The sequence below is a fragment of the Arachis hypogaea genome, chromosome 15 (genome assembly GCF_003086295.3).
Source record: "Arachis hypogaea cultivar Tifrunner chromosome 15, arahy.Tifrunner.gnm2.J5K5, whole genome shotgun sequence".
Lineage (NCBI taxonomy): Eukaryota > Viridiplantae > Streptophyta > Magnoliopsida > Fabales > Fabaceae > Arachis > Arachis hypogaea.
In genome coordinates, this window is record NC_092050.1 from 134,882,276 (window position 1) to 134,899,842 (window position 17,567).

At 39.1% G+C, this 17,567-nt stretch overlaps 1 protein-coding gene across 3 annotated transcripts; it reads left to right on the forward strand.

The window, feature by feature from the left end:
- The first annotated feature begins 2,757 nt into the window (after positions 1-2,757).
- On the forward strand, positions 2,758-10,867 carry LOC112750798 (protein farnesyltransferase subunit beta). 3 transcript variants are annotated; one of them, XM_072216836.1, is made up of 15 exons: positions 2,758-3,173; positions 6,023-6,185; positions 6,282-6,368; positions 6,455-6,560; positions 7,210-7,245; positions 7,770-7,852; positions 7,952-8,005; positions 8,173-8,224; positions 8,426-8,490; positions 8,879-8,935; positions 9,019-9,091; positions 9,200-9,286; positions 9,358-9,502; positions 9,593-9,717; positions 10,435-10,867. In XM_072216836.1, the coding sequence occupies exons 2-15, from the start codon at positions 6,064-6,066 to the stop codon at positions 10,672-10,674; spliced, it is 1,332 nt and encodes a 443-aa protein (XP_072072937.1). In that variant the 5' UTR covers positions 2,758-3,173; positions 6,023-6,063; the 3' UTR covers positions 10,675-10,867. The 3 variants fall into 3 exon arrangements, with proteins under 3 accessions (XP_072072937.1, XP_072072938.1, XP_025655434.1); XM_072216837.1 differs by having other exon boundaries at positions 2,772-3,288; XM_025799649.2 differs by having other exon boundaries at positions 2,772-3,272.
- Positions 10,868-17,567: the final 6,700 nt, after the last annotated feature.

A 17,567-nucleotide genomic window follows, 5' to 3' on the forward strand; every position in this document is an offset into this window, starting at 1 on the left:
AGGGGTGGTACCTCCGCGAATTGAGCTCTTTGGATGGTTTGTGCTAGTTGGTAGAGTTAATACAAAAGAAAGGTTAAGTAGACTAGGCATTGTTCTTAACAGTGATAATATTTGTGTACTATGTAAAAAGGAGATAGAATCTGTGCAGCATTTATTTCTGTATTGTGAGTTCACATGGCAGGTATGATGTGCGTGGTTGAAGGCTTGGGATAGAGATTGGACTATTCCTGGCACCATGAAAGAACTGTTTGAGAGTTGGACTACCATGCACTATAGGAAAGAAACGCAGAAGACTTGGCTGACTGGGTTCTTTGCAGTGATCTGGAACATCTGGTTGGAGCGCAATGCGAGAATTTTCAAGAATAAAGAAACAGGTGTTGATATCATAAAGAGAAAGTCGTTTTTTAGCTACAAAGAATGGACTGATAATGATCCTTTTGGTTGTTGATGGCAATATCGGAGATGACAAAGGATTAGTAACTGTTGTATGCAGGTTTAGTTCTTGTATGTTTGCTCACGCTCCACTCTAATGTGTTGAGCTTCCTTTGTTTCAAAAAAAAAAAACTATGAACCAATCTCAGCAGCAATATTTTTTCAAGATGTGCAAAACAAACCATCCCCTACCCCTGAAAATCCTAAAAGAAAAGAGATTTACCAATAATTGACCAACTTCTATTTTAACATTCAATCCTTCCAAACAGTTCTCTTAAAAAATTGGTACAACCTCAGAAAAAAAAAGTCTAAAACTCAACTTCATGCTTTAGTTGCAGTTACAACTTGCAACATAGCATACCTTCACCGAGAATAAAACAAAGGGACAAAACAGAACCAAATTACAAATTACAAATATACATACAACAATTACAGTAAAATAAAACCTCAGCCATTACAGCAATTACAGCAAAATTACCCAAACTCCTTGTTAAGGCTGTTGGCAGCAGCATTAGTACTGGCCTTATCGGAGGCACCATATTTGAAATAAAATCATCCTTCACTCGCTCCAGAAACGCAATAGGAACTTACCTTCCAACAAATTCATCCGCAACAACATAGTAAACTGAAAAATGGCAATGCAGCATTTCAAATCACTCAAACACAATGAGAATTTCACGCTAACAATCATCAAAGCAAAAATGCTATATACACAAAATTGAATAAGAGGAAAACAGATCTAGAGAGAAAAAGAGAAGAACCGACTGAAGCCATTATTGACGAGGAAGTTAAAGGTGTGGTTGTTGCGGTTGTAGGTGAACTTGTTATTGGAGGAAGGAAGCTTCTGGAGGCACTTGAACGATGGTGAGGAGAACAGGCACGTTTGCAATGGCGAGGAGAACAGGGCTGAGTAGACGTTCGCGACATCGAGCAACAGAAAAGTTTGGCGGCAATGACGTCATCCTCGGGCTCAACGATGACGATGACAGGTCTGGGCTTGACGAACTTCTGACAACGACGAGGAGGATAGGTCCAGGCTTGACGGCACCCTCGGGCTTGACGACACGAGGAGGAAAGAATACCTTCGAGAAGAAAGGATGGCAATCACTGGTTGTCACCGCCGAGAGTGGTAGGGGATGATGGTGGTTGAAAAGCTTTGTTGATTTTGCTCTGATAGGGTTAGGGTTGGTCAATTTGAGGCTTTGTGCGTTTGTGGAATATTGAAGGGGGAGCCGGGGAGGGGTGTTCTCATTCTGGGTTGAGCGTTGTTTGTTTTGTTTTTTTTTTTTTTGTTGGGACCAAAACGCCGCCGTTTTAGTGTTGATTAGAGAATCGGATATTTTAAAAACCCGGCCGGTTTAGTCGGTTTACCTTTTTTAACCGGTTTTTTGCAGCATGGTTTTAGACATCAACCGGATCGACCAAATGACCGGTTTCCAGTTAACCCGGTCGAACCGATCAGTCCAGCCCGGTTTTTAAAACATTGCTGGTGACCCTACATGTTTATATGCTTATGTTTTTTTTTAAAAAAATAGAAACGGCGTCGTTTCCTCGCCCCAACCCAGAATGCCCTAATCTGAATGAGCCACGACCCTACCCACCCCTGAAGCCCCAACATCTCTCTGCTCTGGTTTCTTTCTTGCCACTCTCTCCCTCAAGCTCTCTCGCCTCTCTCACCGTCTCACGCCACTCTCGTCTCCGGTGTCTCACTTCTCTCTCGGCCTGGCACTCACCGTTTTGGACTCAGCCACTCGTCGCGCTCTGTGTTCTCAGTCCTCACAGTCTCAAGCTCAGTCGCCACCATCCTGCGCTCGCTTCCCTAGCGGAAGAACTAGATTCGGAACCAGCATCTGGTCCCTCAGGTGGTGGTCGTTGTCATCTTCTTGCTTCGGCCGTCAGTTCAGTTGGTCAGCTTCCTTCCTTCGCTGTCATTTTGTCCCTGAGCAGGTGCTGAGGTGAGCTTCCTTTGGCCCTGTTATTTTTTTTCAATTTCATTGCTGTAAATCATCACTATACCTTGAATTTGTTGCTGAAATAATGATTTAGTTAAAGATAACTCAATAAATACGAAGCTTCTGATCAGAAGCAACTTCATACTGTAGAGGATCCGGTTCGCTTAATACGGCAAAATGTTATGTTCTCTGTTCCAAGCAATGTTCTGAAAACCAGACCGGACCGACCGGTCGGACCGGTTTAACCGCGAACCGGCAGTATTAACGGTCCGGTCAGGCATATAACCGACAATAAAAAAACCGTCTAAAAACCATTGAACCGGCCGGTCAGACCGAACCGGAACCCGGCCGGTTTACACAAAATGGGAAGCTCCTTCGTTTCTTTCTCCCGTTCTCCCTTTCTTTCTTTCAGTCAGAGAAATCACAAAACCCTAGCACTGTAAGCCTACACCACCGCCACAAGGAGGGGCATACTGCTGCCGTCCGTCGCACTCAAAGCTCGCCATCCGTCATCTAGCTTCCCTCGTGCTCGAAGTCTTCAACCCCTGTTCGCTGTCACCGATCGCGGTTGCTTCCTCGAGCTCGGCGTCCGTCGTCTTTGTCTGCTCAGCCACGCTTCCGTCGCCGTTTGTTTGCCGTTCACGTTCGCGTCTTCGTTCGCGTTCTTCGCCGTTCGCGTTCGCTCGTCGTTCACCGTTCGCGTTCGTCTGGAAGCCACGTTGCTCTGCTTCAAACTCTGCGACCAACCCGCGTGCTCCACTCGTCGAACTGCTCTCTGTTGTCCCCGCCGTGAGTTCCCTAAACCAGCCACCAGACAATACACTCACACAACAGACAACACCAATACTCTTCTTCAAACTCTGCAACTTCTGATTTCTACTACAATACGTAATTATTTGATTTGGTAGTGGTTTGGATTTTTTCATAGATTAAATTAAAGTTACAATAGTTTTGTTCTCTTCTCTATCACATTGAAATTAAGCTTTGGATTCTCTTATTTCATTTTAATTTTACCGCACTCAACATGTTTGATGAAATGCTTTAACCATATTTCTGATTGGTTTTATAATTTCTAGCTTTTATAATTTCTCAGTCAAGGTTAGTGGTCTGAACTCTGAAATTTCAAATTACTCAAATATGCAATTTCTGAGATTAGGGATTTGTGAATATGAACTCTGAAGTTAGTGATTGATTTCTGATATGTTACTGATTCTGTTCTAATATGTGCTTTTGTTACTGATTTGTTACTGATTCTGAAATTGAGTAATGGATTTGTTTCTGAAATTGAGTAATGGATTTGTTACTGATTTTGTTCTATAGTCTTATGGATGATTATTGGATTTCTAGCCGTTCTGTTGCTGTTTTTAATTTGGATTATGATTTATTGAATTTAGTTATAATCAAGAAGCAGTTGCTTATAATGCCTGTTTGAGTAATAATTCGTCTGCCAATCCTCCTAATTCAAATGATTCTGCTAATCCTAATCCACCTAGTTCGAATAATAGTCAGTCACAAGGTTCTAATTTATGGATTTTGATGATTGATAAATCTTCATGTTGGTTTTTAATATTTAGATATTTCTTTTTACTATTTAACTTTTGAGATTGTATTTTGATAAGATCACACTTTGTTGTTGAATGCTAATTTTTGTTGTTGAATGCCCTGTTTGTTGCTGAATGATAATTTTTGTTGCTGAATGCTGAATGCTGTTGGTAATGGTGTTTTTGCTGCTGAATGTCCTGCTGTTTTTATTTCTTTGTTTGTTGCTGAATGTTGGTGGCAGAATTTAGATATGCTCATGTTGATAATTTTTTGATTTTTCAATGTGCTATGGCTAGTCTTTAATTTTGTATCTGGTTATGGATACTTCTTTGTTTTGTAGTTGCTGGTTTTGCTTTGATTTGTAGTTGCTGGCTCCTAATTATTGCTGGTTTTGCTGGCTTTGTTTGTTGCTGAATGTTGGTGGCAGAATTTAGATATGGTCATGTTGATAATTTTTTGATTTTTCATTGTGCTGTGGCTGGTCTTTAATTTTGTTTTAATTAATAAAACTTTTATTATTTTCAGTTATGGATAATAGTATTAATCAAATAGAGATTAATAAAACTTTTATTAATTTCGAATGATGCTGCTAATCCTAATCCTAATCCACCGAAGCAAATTTGCAACAAGTTCTTGTGGATTTTGATGATTGATAAATCATGATGTTGGGATTTAATATTTAGATATGTTTCTTTACTATTTAATTTTTGAGTTTGTATTTTGATAAGATCATATGGATTAGGTTGATGATATTTTATGTAGTGTTTTAAATTTCGAAGATATTTTAAGATTTATATTATACTATAATTATATTTTAGGATGTTTATTTATAATTTATTTATTATTTTATTCTAAAACGGTTTTTTCAGTTGAATCACTGGTTGGACCGGTTGGACCAGTAAACTAGTGAACTAGTGACTAGAACGGTTCGATGACCGGTCCGGTTTTCAAAACCTTGGTTCCAAGACTTAGTTAAATTTTTTTTGTTGCTTTAAATCATATTTGGAGGTAAAGATTTTGTTGCTGGAAATTATTATAGATGAATTTGTTGTTGAAAATTATCAATAAGCTGAATTTGTTGTTGTAAGTGGAATTTGTTGCTGAACATATCACTTAGCAATTTAATTTGTTGCTGGATAATTGGACATCACCGAGTTGAATTTGTTGTTGTTTTGTTTAAATAATCACTTAGCTAAATCATTGGTTGTTGAATTTGTTGCCGTGTTATTGAAATAATGATTTAGCTAAATTTTTTATTGTTGTAAATCATATTTGGAGGTAAAGTTTTTGTTGCTGAAAATGATCATAGTTGAATTTATTATTGAAAATTATCAATGAGCTGAATTTGTTGATGTGACTTGAATTTGTTGCTGAATATATCACTGAGTTAATTTTTTTTGCTGCTGAAAAACATCGCTCAGTTGAATTGTTGCTGATTATCATCACTGAACTTTAAATTTATTGCTGACTTGCTGTCTTAATTAAATAATCACTTAATTAAATCTTTTGTTGTGGTAAATCTTTTGGTTTTTTTTGTTAGAATTTTAAAAATGTCTTCATCACAAACACCATCAGAAACAATGCTATGGAAGACATAGATGCAAATCAAAATGAGGAAAATGTTGGTCAATCTCCAAATTTGTCCTATGAAGATATAGATGTCAACTTTATGATCACTCATTGGATTTGATTAACCGATTGTGTTATCTTTTGTTTTCTCTTGTTCATTTAAATTGAGAAAGTATTTTGTATTAGTGACTAATTTATTATCTTTTTTTGCATCATTAATTATGTCTAAATTGATACTTGATTTTTATTAATATATTTGTGAAGATATGCATTTTAATTTTTAATTTTAATTTTATTTTTATAGTTCTATATATTTATTTAATTATGACTGGGTCAACCGGGTTGAATAAATGATCCACCGGTTGAATTAGTATCCCGGTGACCCGGTTGTATGACCAGGTCAATTACCGGTTCTGATAACTATGCTACCTAGTCCTAAAGTGCAATGTTCCAGATTCATCCTCCCTTTCATTTAACCGTACTACACCCTATGTCTCAATCTTTCTGAATAAATAATGTGAAAACAGGAGCTGCGAGCCTGTGACGAACCGTTACCGTGCATGTGAAGATGGATGAAATGACATCATCGAGTCCAACAGTGAGCCAGCGTGACCAGTGGATGGTTGAGTCGCAAGTGTTCCAGATTTACCAGCTCTTCGCGACGATCCCTCCCAACGCCCAATCACTCATGTAACTAACTCACTCACTCACTTAATCCTCTTAATTATTCTCTGTTTTCTCTAATCATTCTCCCAATTCTGTTTAACCGGTTATATGATATGATAGGTTGGAGCTGCAGCGCGATAAGCACATCGAGTTTCTCACCAAAGGCCTTCGCCATCTCGGTCCCAACTTTTCCGTTCTTGATGCCAAGTCTCTCTCTCTCTCTCTCTCTCTCTCTGTATATATATATATATATATATTAATTTTTGTTAAGTTTGAAAACTTGTTTTGTGTAGTCGGCCATGGCTTTGTTACTGGATCATTCACTCGATTGCTTTGTTGGGAGAATCCATCGGCGATGAACTCCAAGACAACACTGTCGAGTTTCTCAACCGCTGCAAGGTTTTGAATTTTTCATTCAATCAGTTGTTTTGGCTAAATAAATAAAAAAATTGTGCAACTAATGAGATTATGAAGCATTTGGATATGCAATTTCCTGGCTCTTCATTGGTAGTGCATTGAAATTATTTGCATATTACACATCGCAGTCATAATACAATATTAAGGTACATTTTTAAGTAAAACAAATAAACAATGTTTATAGGAGCTAGTATTCGTTTTTATTTTCTTTCGAAAATTAATAACAAAAAAAGGTTCTAGATGTTACGTTAGTATTAGTAATAGTAGGTTTATAGACAAATATTGTAGTTTACCCGTCCAAATTCGTTCTAAGAATTAAAAAGTAGAAGTAGAAGATTGTATACTAAATTGTCTCTAATGTGTCTGGCACTTGTCCAACATGGAGATGGTGACTATTTAGAAGCGTTCATGCCTAAAGAAAACAACCCTAAACAGAGAGACAAGAAAGAGAGATGTTGTGCTTATGTCTGTCAAGTTGAGATAATGAGCCCTAGTGTGTTGCTAAGTCTTATCGTGCCCTTTTTTACAGCGGAGATATGTTCTGGCTGTCTTTTGTGTTCTTTATATTTAGACTCGGTCTCTTGGCTGCCCTGCTCATTACTTTAGTTTCTTGTTCTTTGTGTATCAACAGGATCCAAATGGTGGTTTTGCTGGGGGACCAGGCCAGGCAAGCTGCTAATAAAAAATAATCTGTTCTCTCTTTTCTTTTTTCTGTTTTTTCCCTTTCTACTTGAGCATTGAGCTATGGTCTTATGGAGTTCAAATTTTAAGCTTTTCCTCTTTCTCTTGCTCTTAAACTGCAATTTATTGTGTCATCCTGCCAACTCCTATGTAAATGAATAGATAAGTAGATAAATAACTGACCAGGTTGTTAAAAGAAAAATTCTCTTAGTTGTAGTGCTTGAGTTGCAACTTGCAACCTGTTAAGTTGAATATGGATATAGCTTATTGGCTAGAGGGAGAACAAGGAAAACTAAAAATGAAAACAATCAAGTAGATTTAGATTTAATGCTTTGAATTTAGATATAGTTTATAATAGGATACTATGGCATTGGGTCCATGTAGTCTACTGACTAGTAGAACTAGCCCTGGTGTTGGTTGTTGTAGTTATTGTTATATCTCTCCCTTGTATTCTTTTACTGTTTAAACTTTAAAATAACATAATGATTCATATGCTTGAATCTTTCTCAGATGCCTCATCTTGCCACAACATATGCTGCTGTCAATACCCTTATTACTTTGGGTGGTGATAAATCTTTAGCATCCATTAATAGGTGTCAGTTTATGTCAATCAATACATGATGTTACGTTGTAATGATAGTTTTCATACTTCTGGAATTCATTGGTACAATTCTTTGAATATATTATCTCAGAGATAAACTGTATGGGTTTCTACGGCGGATGAAACAACCAAATGGCGGATTCAGGTATGTTGCCTTGCTTATCTTTCAGATTAATGATAGATGGTTGTGGTTCTACTTATATTTGGTGATCATTGCTTGAGTTTTATATATAAGAACTTATGCAATACACACTACGCATTTAGAGATGATTTGGTCCACCATTGTCGTTTAATCCCCAAATCTTTATCCAGGATGCATGTTGAAGGAGAAATTGATGTTCGAGCTTGCTACACGGCCATTTCTGTAAGTTGGTTATCTCTTTATCTGTTCCACATATGCTTAACTATAGATGTATGTATATATAATCGTACATTGCACTTTTTTGGAGACTAATCTTATTACTGTTGTACTCTATTATCCTCATTGTTGGAGGGAGACTTTTTATGGTACTTCTTTTATCGATACGCATCTATTTCATAACACACAGAATCTTGTTGGTTTCAGGTCGCAAGTGTTTTGAACATTTTGGATGAAGAGCTGACCCAGAATGTTGGGGACTACATTCTAAGGTTAGTTTCAAGAAGCTGTAACTTGAAATCTGTTGCCAATTCTGGCTGTATGTTTTTTGCTTGTAGAATAAAATTTATTATTTTCCATTTTTATTGGTTAGATTGTTGATAGATTATCCTTGAGATCAACTTGTGAGTGTTGAAATCATAGTGGAATTAATGCAGTCTGTTCTATGATCCGTAATTAGTTTACTATGTTGCCTTAAGTTGGGGCCTTTAGGTTAGCCGGTTGGCCACTTATAATTATTGAAAGCGCCAATAGCCACAATGTGATTATTTGTAAGCATTGTTTTCTTCTTGTTTGGTTCAATGGTCAACTACAAAGTTGTATAATTTCATTGTGTATTTCCTTGATATATTTTCTATGGTCTATGATGTTTCTCTGCAGCTGTCAAACTTATGAGGGTGGCATTGCTGGTGAGCCAGGTTCTGAGGCTCATGGTGGGTATGTTTCGGCATACTCTGTTTGTGATATACTTTCCAAATAATGTAATGTGCCATTATAGACATTGATTATTTCTTTATCAGGTACACCTTTTGTGGATTGGCTGCAATGATTTTGATTGGGGAGGTTAATCGCTTGGATCTGCCTCGATTAGTTGTAAGAGATTTGTTGCTTTCTTTCTGACTTTCAATTATTAGCATGTAAGAGTTACTTCTGAACTTGCCCATACTTTAAATGGTATAATATTCCACGGCTTTGTATTAGGAATGGACAGTATTCCGGCAAGGTAAGGAGTGTGGATTCCAGGGGAGAACAAACAAATTGGTGGACGGATGCTATTCCTTTTGGCAGGTGATTACAATTTTCTGTTTACTTCATGAGTCTTCTGTGACATAGTTGGACTAAAATTTGAAAGTAATCAGGGAGGTGCTGTTGCACTATTACAAAGATTATATTCTATTATTAACAAACAAATGGCCGAAGTCTCAAATATTTCTGGCATACCTGAGGAGAAAGTCTGTCTGCATGGAACCTCCAGTGATGCAGCATCCCATCTCTGGCATGAAGGTTGGCTCACTTCAAAGTATATGGTTTTAGTCTTACTATAATGAAATTTCATTTTCTTCTTAGTACCTGTATCTTCCGATATTCTCGCAGGCATGAGTGAATCCTGTTCAGCTGATTTTAAGAATATAGGTTATAACTTCATTAATGACTGGAGAGCAAAGGATCCACTGTTTCACAGCATTGCCTTGCAGCAATATATTCTTCTATGCGCACAGGTCCGCGTCTTATTTGCTGTTTCTGTTTTCACTTGGTATTTTGTATCATTCTCCTAAGAGTGAATATGCCTCGGTGATACCTTGAAAAGTTAGATATTTAGCTTTATATCATATCTGCATTCAAGACTTTGAAATCGTTGGGTAAATTTGATCACCCTTAGGGTGTGTGTGGTTGAAGGAATTATAAATAATTTCTAGGAATGTTAAGATAAGAATATTATGTTTTCATGTTTGGTTCAAAGTTTGAAAATATATTTTTAAGTAAGTTTGATTCCGGGAAATCAAAATACCATCATTTTAATTCCCACCTTCCCCTTGGGTATCTTTGATTCCCATGGGAATGGAATATTTATAACAAAGTAATACTTGAACCACACACACCTTAAGGTTATGCTGTATGATACATGACACCCTAAGATTCAAGTTATATAACAGTAAGGTACCTTTTCCCTTTTAAACATGGTATTTCATGTACTTCTTGGCATGCCTAATCTGCGGTATACAAATGAGCGAGGGATAGATACTTAAATTTCTTTAGCTACAAACTTTGACACAAATAAAAATGTCAGTTGAATCAGTTGCATAAAATCAACTAGCTCAAATCCGTAGAAAAAATTGCACTGGTTTCTTTTGCCTAATTTAGGATATCAGAATCATAATATTCCATTCTATTACATGCTTTTGACCCTTGAATATTCTATTCTTTCCTTAACGAAGGAGCAAGATGGTGGACTTCGAGACAAACCAGGTAAACGCAGAGACCACTATCACACATGTTACTGTTTGAGTGGACTTTCATTGTGCCAGTATAGCTGGTCAAAGCACCCAGATTCTCCACCTCTACCTAAGGCAGTGTTGGGCCCTTACTCCAATCTTTTAGAACCTATACACCCTCTCTATAATGTTGTTTTAGAGCGATATCGTGAAGCTCATGAATTCTTCGTTGGTGTATCATGATTAATATATTATGCCCATGTTTTGTTTCACTTTGATGTAAAATGCTACTATCTAAAGCTGTATTTATTCCTAGAATGTGGTACACCAATTTCGTTACAACATTAATGTACTTAACTATAGGATTGGTGGGTTACATATTATTGTTTTAATAATATAAACAATAGTACTAGGTAAATAAGTTCTTTTCAACCAAGTTTGATTTCCTTAGCTTCTTCTCCCATGTTCTGCGTGCTCTTTTCCTTCCTTCATTCTTTCTTTTCTCCTCCTCCTCCTCTGGCTGTTTTCGATGCTGACTTGTGCTATTTTCTTGCATTTTTTTCTTCTATTATTATTATTTTTTTTGGTTCTTCTTATGTTGGTTCAAAGAAATCGTTGTCATTTTTTCAAAAAAGTTTCTTTTGAGACTATCGAGACTGTTACAAAAACACTAGTTTGTCCAATATTTCTCTTATACAACTTAAAAGTGGAATTCTAATTATTATTAGTAGTTAGTATGAAATTTAGGTTACATTATCATAGAAGTGATTAATAACACATGAAGAATCTAGTATATTTGAAATGGTTTGACTTTGGAATGAATAGCTAAACGGACTTTTATGTTGTTTTCTTAACTTTGTTTTTTTTTTCTATTATAAATTAAAAAAAATTATTATTTCCCAAACAAAATTAAAGGGACTTTAATTTTTTCGGAATGGACTATAATTTTATAGAGTTTGTCGCACCCTGACGAATTTCATCCAAATCCTCCATAAAAAAAATTGGCTAGGAACGAAATTCAAATTTTTAAACCATTATCATCGTTTTCAACAGTATTGTAACCATTATCATCTTCTCTAAAAATACACAAATAATGGTTGTCACTATTAACTTTCCAACTTTTCTTTTGACTCAATTTGATATATATGAAGATGCCTAGTGAAGTTTGTCGGATGATACAGCGAACTCTATAAAAGTATAAAAGTTCACTGGGAGTGCAGAGAATCTTACAAAAAATAATAAGGTTCGCTGGTGGGTGCGACGGACTTGTTGAAATTTAAAAAAAATGTATTTTAAAATTTAAAGTCTGATAATTTATTTGGGAAAATAAATGTTTTAATTTTATTATAAAAAAATCTTTTTTTATTTTTTTATTTTAAAGCCCGAATAATTTATTGTGTTTTTCAAGAAATGGATTACAAATATTTTTTTAAATCAAACAGAACTCGTGATAGAAATGTGGAGATGGAGCTAGGACAAGATATTCGCCGCACGAACTCCAATGCATGTCTCCCTGATCAGCGTTACAATATAAGTAGGGATGAGATTATACGGGGCGGAGATTTTTCTGGTGTCCTCTCAACCCATTTAGTAAAATGTCTTCTATTCCTATTTTATTTTCGTCAAGAGTCTTCCTTTGTTTTCCTTGCAGGAGGAGTGAATTTTCGCGTATAGTATATTTATGAATATTAAATTTAGAAAAAATAATATAATTATAATAAAATTTAATATAATTCAACTAAATATATTAAATTAAACATAATTCAAATATAATTTTAACATAATTAATATACGTACAAAATTTTATATATATATATATATATATATATATATATATATATATATATATATATATATATGGCATTTAGGTAAATTTTTTTTGCAAAAAATTTATATATTTCCACGACATGTATCTCAATTTCTGCCCGTGTCTCCATTTATTCGCAGGGGCTAATTTTTGTTCTAATGAAAATTTTGCAGATCTCCATTAACTCTTTTGTCATAGGTAATCTCTGCGGGTGCAGATATTTTTGTCATTTTTAAATATGAAAAGCTATAGAATCACTAAATAACGAGATTTTATTAATTTGTGTATTAGATTTAAAGTTAAAATCATATATTATTAGTGTAAATTCCTAAATTAAAAAATTTTGGTAACTGTTCATACCCTGACCCAATGATAACGCCCAGGTCCAAACGAAAGGCCCAATCCAAAGGATTAAGCCTCGCTCTATACCGACCTTCACCCCACGAAGTCGGTTCCTACCACGACTTGCTCTAAAGAAGTCAGGACGAAGATTAGCTGGTAGATACACACCCATTCAAATGGGTAACTACCCCTAAAATCTCTCTACCTACTTCCTGGAGTCATATCTCAACCTCCCTAAGATAAAGGGATGGTTATTCCCCATGAATAACGGAACTACACCAACGGTGGTTATGGGTTCACCACTATAAATACACTGACACTTCTCAGGTATCTTAGAAGCCCAATACTCTCTAGACCTGTTTTGCTCCCTTTGCTAACTTTGGTATCGGAGTGTCTTTGCAGGTACCACCCCCCATTCTCTCATACCGAAGTCGGACGGGGGCCTTGGATCATCAATCCGCTTGGATACTCCCTCATTCCAACGATTGGGCCAGCCAAACTAATCCAACCCAATAATCTCCGGTTACCCATCGTAACATTGGCGCCGTTGCCGGGGACCCGAGAGATCAGCCAGTAATGGCGGATGTATCCCCTGAAGATGGTCATGTGGCGTCGGATTCCGAACAAGAGAATCTGGATACCGAAAACCACGACGCAGACCTGACCCTCCACCAGGAAACCAACGACCAACACAGGGAAGGAAGCTCCGAATTTAAAAATCCGAAGACAAATTCCTCGGAGGGGCGTGAGTCAGAAAAGGATGGACCACCCCACACAACTGAACTAATGGGGCTAGTCCATATCCACCAAAGTCGCTTGGAACAGCTAGAACAGGAGCAGGAGCGACAAAGGGAGATAGAAAAGCACCTAAGAGAGGAGATGGATCGACGAAAAGAGTTAGAGAAAAAACTCTTAAAGTTAGAATCCTCCTTCAGAGGTCGGAACTCCCGTGAAGATCGAGAAGAGTCGCCCCCGGGAGGGGAGGACCCTTTTAGTGAGGACATAATGAGGGCAAAAGTTCCAAAAAACTTTAAGAGCCCCGATATGGACCTCTATGACGGAACCACCGATCCAAAGCATCATCTAAGCAACTTTAAAAGTCGGATGTATCTAGCTGATGCTTCTGATGCAACACGCTGCAAAGCTTTCCCGACCACCTTATCGAAAGCAGCGATGAAGTGGTTCGATAGTCTCCCTCCAAGATTGGTCACCAGCTTCGAGGACCTCTCGAGGAAGTTTCTGATGAGGTTCTCCATTCAGAAAGATAAAGTAAAGCATGCACCGAGCCTCCTGGGAATAAAGCAGGAGGTCGGAGAACCTCTACGAGATTATATGGAAAGGTTCAACAAAGCATGCTTAGAGATTCAAGACCTGCCTACCGAGGCAGTTATTATGGGGCTAGTAAATGGACTTAGAGAAGGTTCCTTCTCACAGTCCATATCAAAAAGGCACCCAACCTCCCTGAGTGATGTACAAGAAAGAGCTGAAAAGTACATCAACATGGAGGAAAAGGCCAGGCTGAGAGAGTCGAGCTGGCGACCTGGGCACCTTCCCTCAATAAAAGAGAGAGAAAGGGAGCCCAAGAAGAAAGAAGACCTCAGTCCTGACAGACCCAGGAAATTTCACTCTTATACTCCTCTAAAGGTTTCTATAGTGGACGTATACAGAGAAATTTGCAATACTGAAAGGCTGCCGCCTCCCAGGCCCATTAAAAATAAAAAAGGGGGGAGTCGCAACGACTACTGTGAGTACCATAAAATATATGGTCACTCAATAAATGACTGTTACGACCTTAAAAATGTGAAGAAAAGCTGGCCAGAGAAGGCCGACTTGACAGATATCTCATAGAAAGGTCGGACAATCATGGGAAAAGAAAGCGAGACGACGCAGATAGAAGAGACCCACCACCGCAGACTCCGGAGAGACATATACATATGATCTCAGGAGGATTCGCGGGAGGGGGACTCACCAAGTCCGCTCGCAAAAGACACCTCAAACGAGTCTACCAGGTCGGAAATGAATCGTCCGACCTCCCCACCATCTCATTTACAAAAGAAGATGGGCAAGGAGTAATCCTTGGGCACGATGATCCAGTGGTAATAACTATGATCCTAGCTAATGCCCATCTCCACAGAACCCTAGTGGATTAAGGAAGCTCAGCGGATATCCTTTTCAAGCCCGCGTTTGACAAATTGGGGCTGGATGAAAAGGAGTTGAGAGCCTACCCCGACACCCTGTATGGGCTAGGCGACACGCCAATAAAACCACTGGGATTTCTACCCCTCCACACTACCTTTGGAAAGGGGGAAAAGTCCAAAACTCTGAGCATAGACTTTATAGTCATCGACGTGGGGTCAGCATACAATGCCTTAATCGGCAGAACTACCCTGAATCGACTCGGAGCAGTGATGTCTACCCCCCATCTTTGCATGAAATTTCTGACACCTGCGGGAATAGCAACAGTGCAGGGAGACCAGAAGTTGGCAAGAAAGTGCTACAACGAAAGCCTGAACCTGAGGGGAAAAAGCAAAGAGGTTCACACCATAGAGCTCGGTGGTGCAAGGGCCAAAGAAGAGCTACGACTACAGCCAGGAGGAAAAACTGAAGAAATACAGGTCGGCGAAGAGGAAGGGAAGAATACCAGCATAGGAGCCAACCTAGGGAAAACCCTGAAGCAAGGGTTGACTAAGCTCCTAAGAAACAACTCCGACCTCTTTGCCTGGAAGGCTTCCGACATGCCCGGGATAGACCCCGAGCTCATGTCCCACAAACTCTCGGTACATCCGGGATCCCGACCTGTACAACAGAGAAGGCGCAAGCTCGGCTCGGAACGAGCCCTGGTGGTGGATGAGCAAGTTCAGGCACTCCTAGAAGCCGGCTTCATTAGAGAAGTTAAATATCCAACATGGCTAGCAAATGTAGTGCTAGTCAAGAAGCAAAACGGCAAATGGAGGATGTGTGTTGACTACACCGACTTAAATAAGGCATGTTCCAAAGACCCTTATCCACTCCCGAGTATTGATACCCTAGTAGATTCTAGCTCGGGATATCAATACTTGTCGTTCATGGATGCTTACTCGGGATATAACCAAATCCCAATGTATGAGCCAGACCAGGAGAAAACATCATTCATCACGCCCAGAGCAAATTTTTGCTACGTGGTCATGCCATTTTGATTAAAAAATGCAGGGGCCACATATCAAAGGCTGATGAACAAGGTGTTTACTTCCCACCTTGGGAGCTTAATGGAAGTCTACGTAGAGGACATGCTAGTAAAAACCAAGGAAGAAGCCGACCTCTCGCAAGTATTCGACACCATAAGGTTACACGGGATGAGGCTAAATCCCGCAAAGTGTACCTTCGCGGTGGAGGCCGGAAAATTCCTAGGATTCATGCTAACACAGAGAGGGATTGAAGCAAATTCCGATAAGTGTAAAGCTATCCTAGAAATGAAGAGCCTGACTTGCTTAAGAGAGGTTGAGCAACTGAATGGCCGACTCGCAGCCCTCTCTAGATTTTTGGCAGGATCGGCACTAAAATCCCTTCCACTGTTTTCTTTATTAAGAAAGGGATGCCAGTTCGAATGGACTCCAGAATGTGAAGGAGCGTTCCAGGAGTTCAAAAGATTCTTGAGCCAACCACCAATACTAACCCGACCTCTAGTCGGGGAGGACCTCGTCCTTTATTTGTCCGTAGTAGACAAAGCTGTCGCATCAGCCCTGATAAGGGAGGACGAGGTCGGACAGCATCCAGTTTACTTCATCAGCAAAGTTCTATAGGGCCCTGAGCTAAGGTACCACAAACTAGAGAAGTTTGCCTACTCCTTAGTAATAGCCTCACGAAGGCTACGGACTTACTTTCAAGCACATACAATAAAAGTCCGGACGAACCAACCCATGAAGCAAATCCTCCAAAAGACGGATGTTGCGGGGAGAATGGTTCAATGGGCAATAGAGCTCTCCGAGTTCGACTTGAAATATGAAACTCAAACAGCAATCAAAGTCCAATGCCTCACCGACTTCATAGCAGAATACGCGGGAGATCAAGAGGAAAAGCCAACTACATGGGAACTTTATGTAGATGGATCCTCAAACAAGACAGGAAGCGGTGCATGTATAATACTGGCCGACGAAAGGGGAACTCAAATAGAGGTATCCCTCAAATTTGAATTCCTAGCTTCAAATAATCAGGCAGAATATGAAGCCCTGATTGCAGGACTGAAGCTGGCCGAAGAAGTCGGTGCGACAAAAGTGATGATATACAGTGACTCTCAGGTGGTGACCTCCCAGATAAATGGAGAGTATCAGGCCAAAGACCCAAACATGAAGAGATACCTGGAAAAAACTCTGGAATACCTCGGGCGCTTTGCCGAAACCGAAGTTAAGCATATAACTCGGGATCTCAATAGCAGAGCAGACGCCCTCTCCAAGTTAGCGAGTACTAAGCCAGGAGGGAATAATAGAAGCCTGATCCAGGAAACTCTCCAAGAGCCCTCTGTAGTAAAAGCAGAGGGCAAACAAGACGTCCTTGAGGTATCCGGGCTAAATCTCGGATGGATGAATCCTCTGGTCGAATACCTAAAATTCGACATCCTCCCCAAAGAGGAAAAAGAGGCCAAGAAAATCCGGAGGGAAGCACAATATTACACTCTGGTGAAAAATATCCTTTATAAAAGAGGAATATCAGCACCATTGTTGAAGTGCGTACCGACCTCAAGGACCACCGAAGTGCTAGAAGAGGTCCACAATGGGATCTGCGGAAACCATCTCGGAGCCAGGTCGCTAGCCAGAAAAGTAATCCGAGCTGGATTCTACTGGCCGACCTTGTAGAAAAATGCCACAGAATTTGTGAAAAAATGCCAACCTTGCCAAATGCATGCAAATTTCCACGTGGCTCCCCCCGAGGAGCTCATTAGTATAACTTCTCCATGGCCCTTCGCAAAATGGGGAATGAATTTGTTAGGTCCTTTTCCCCAGGCGCCAGGACA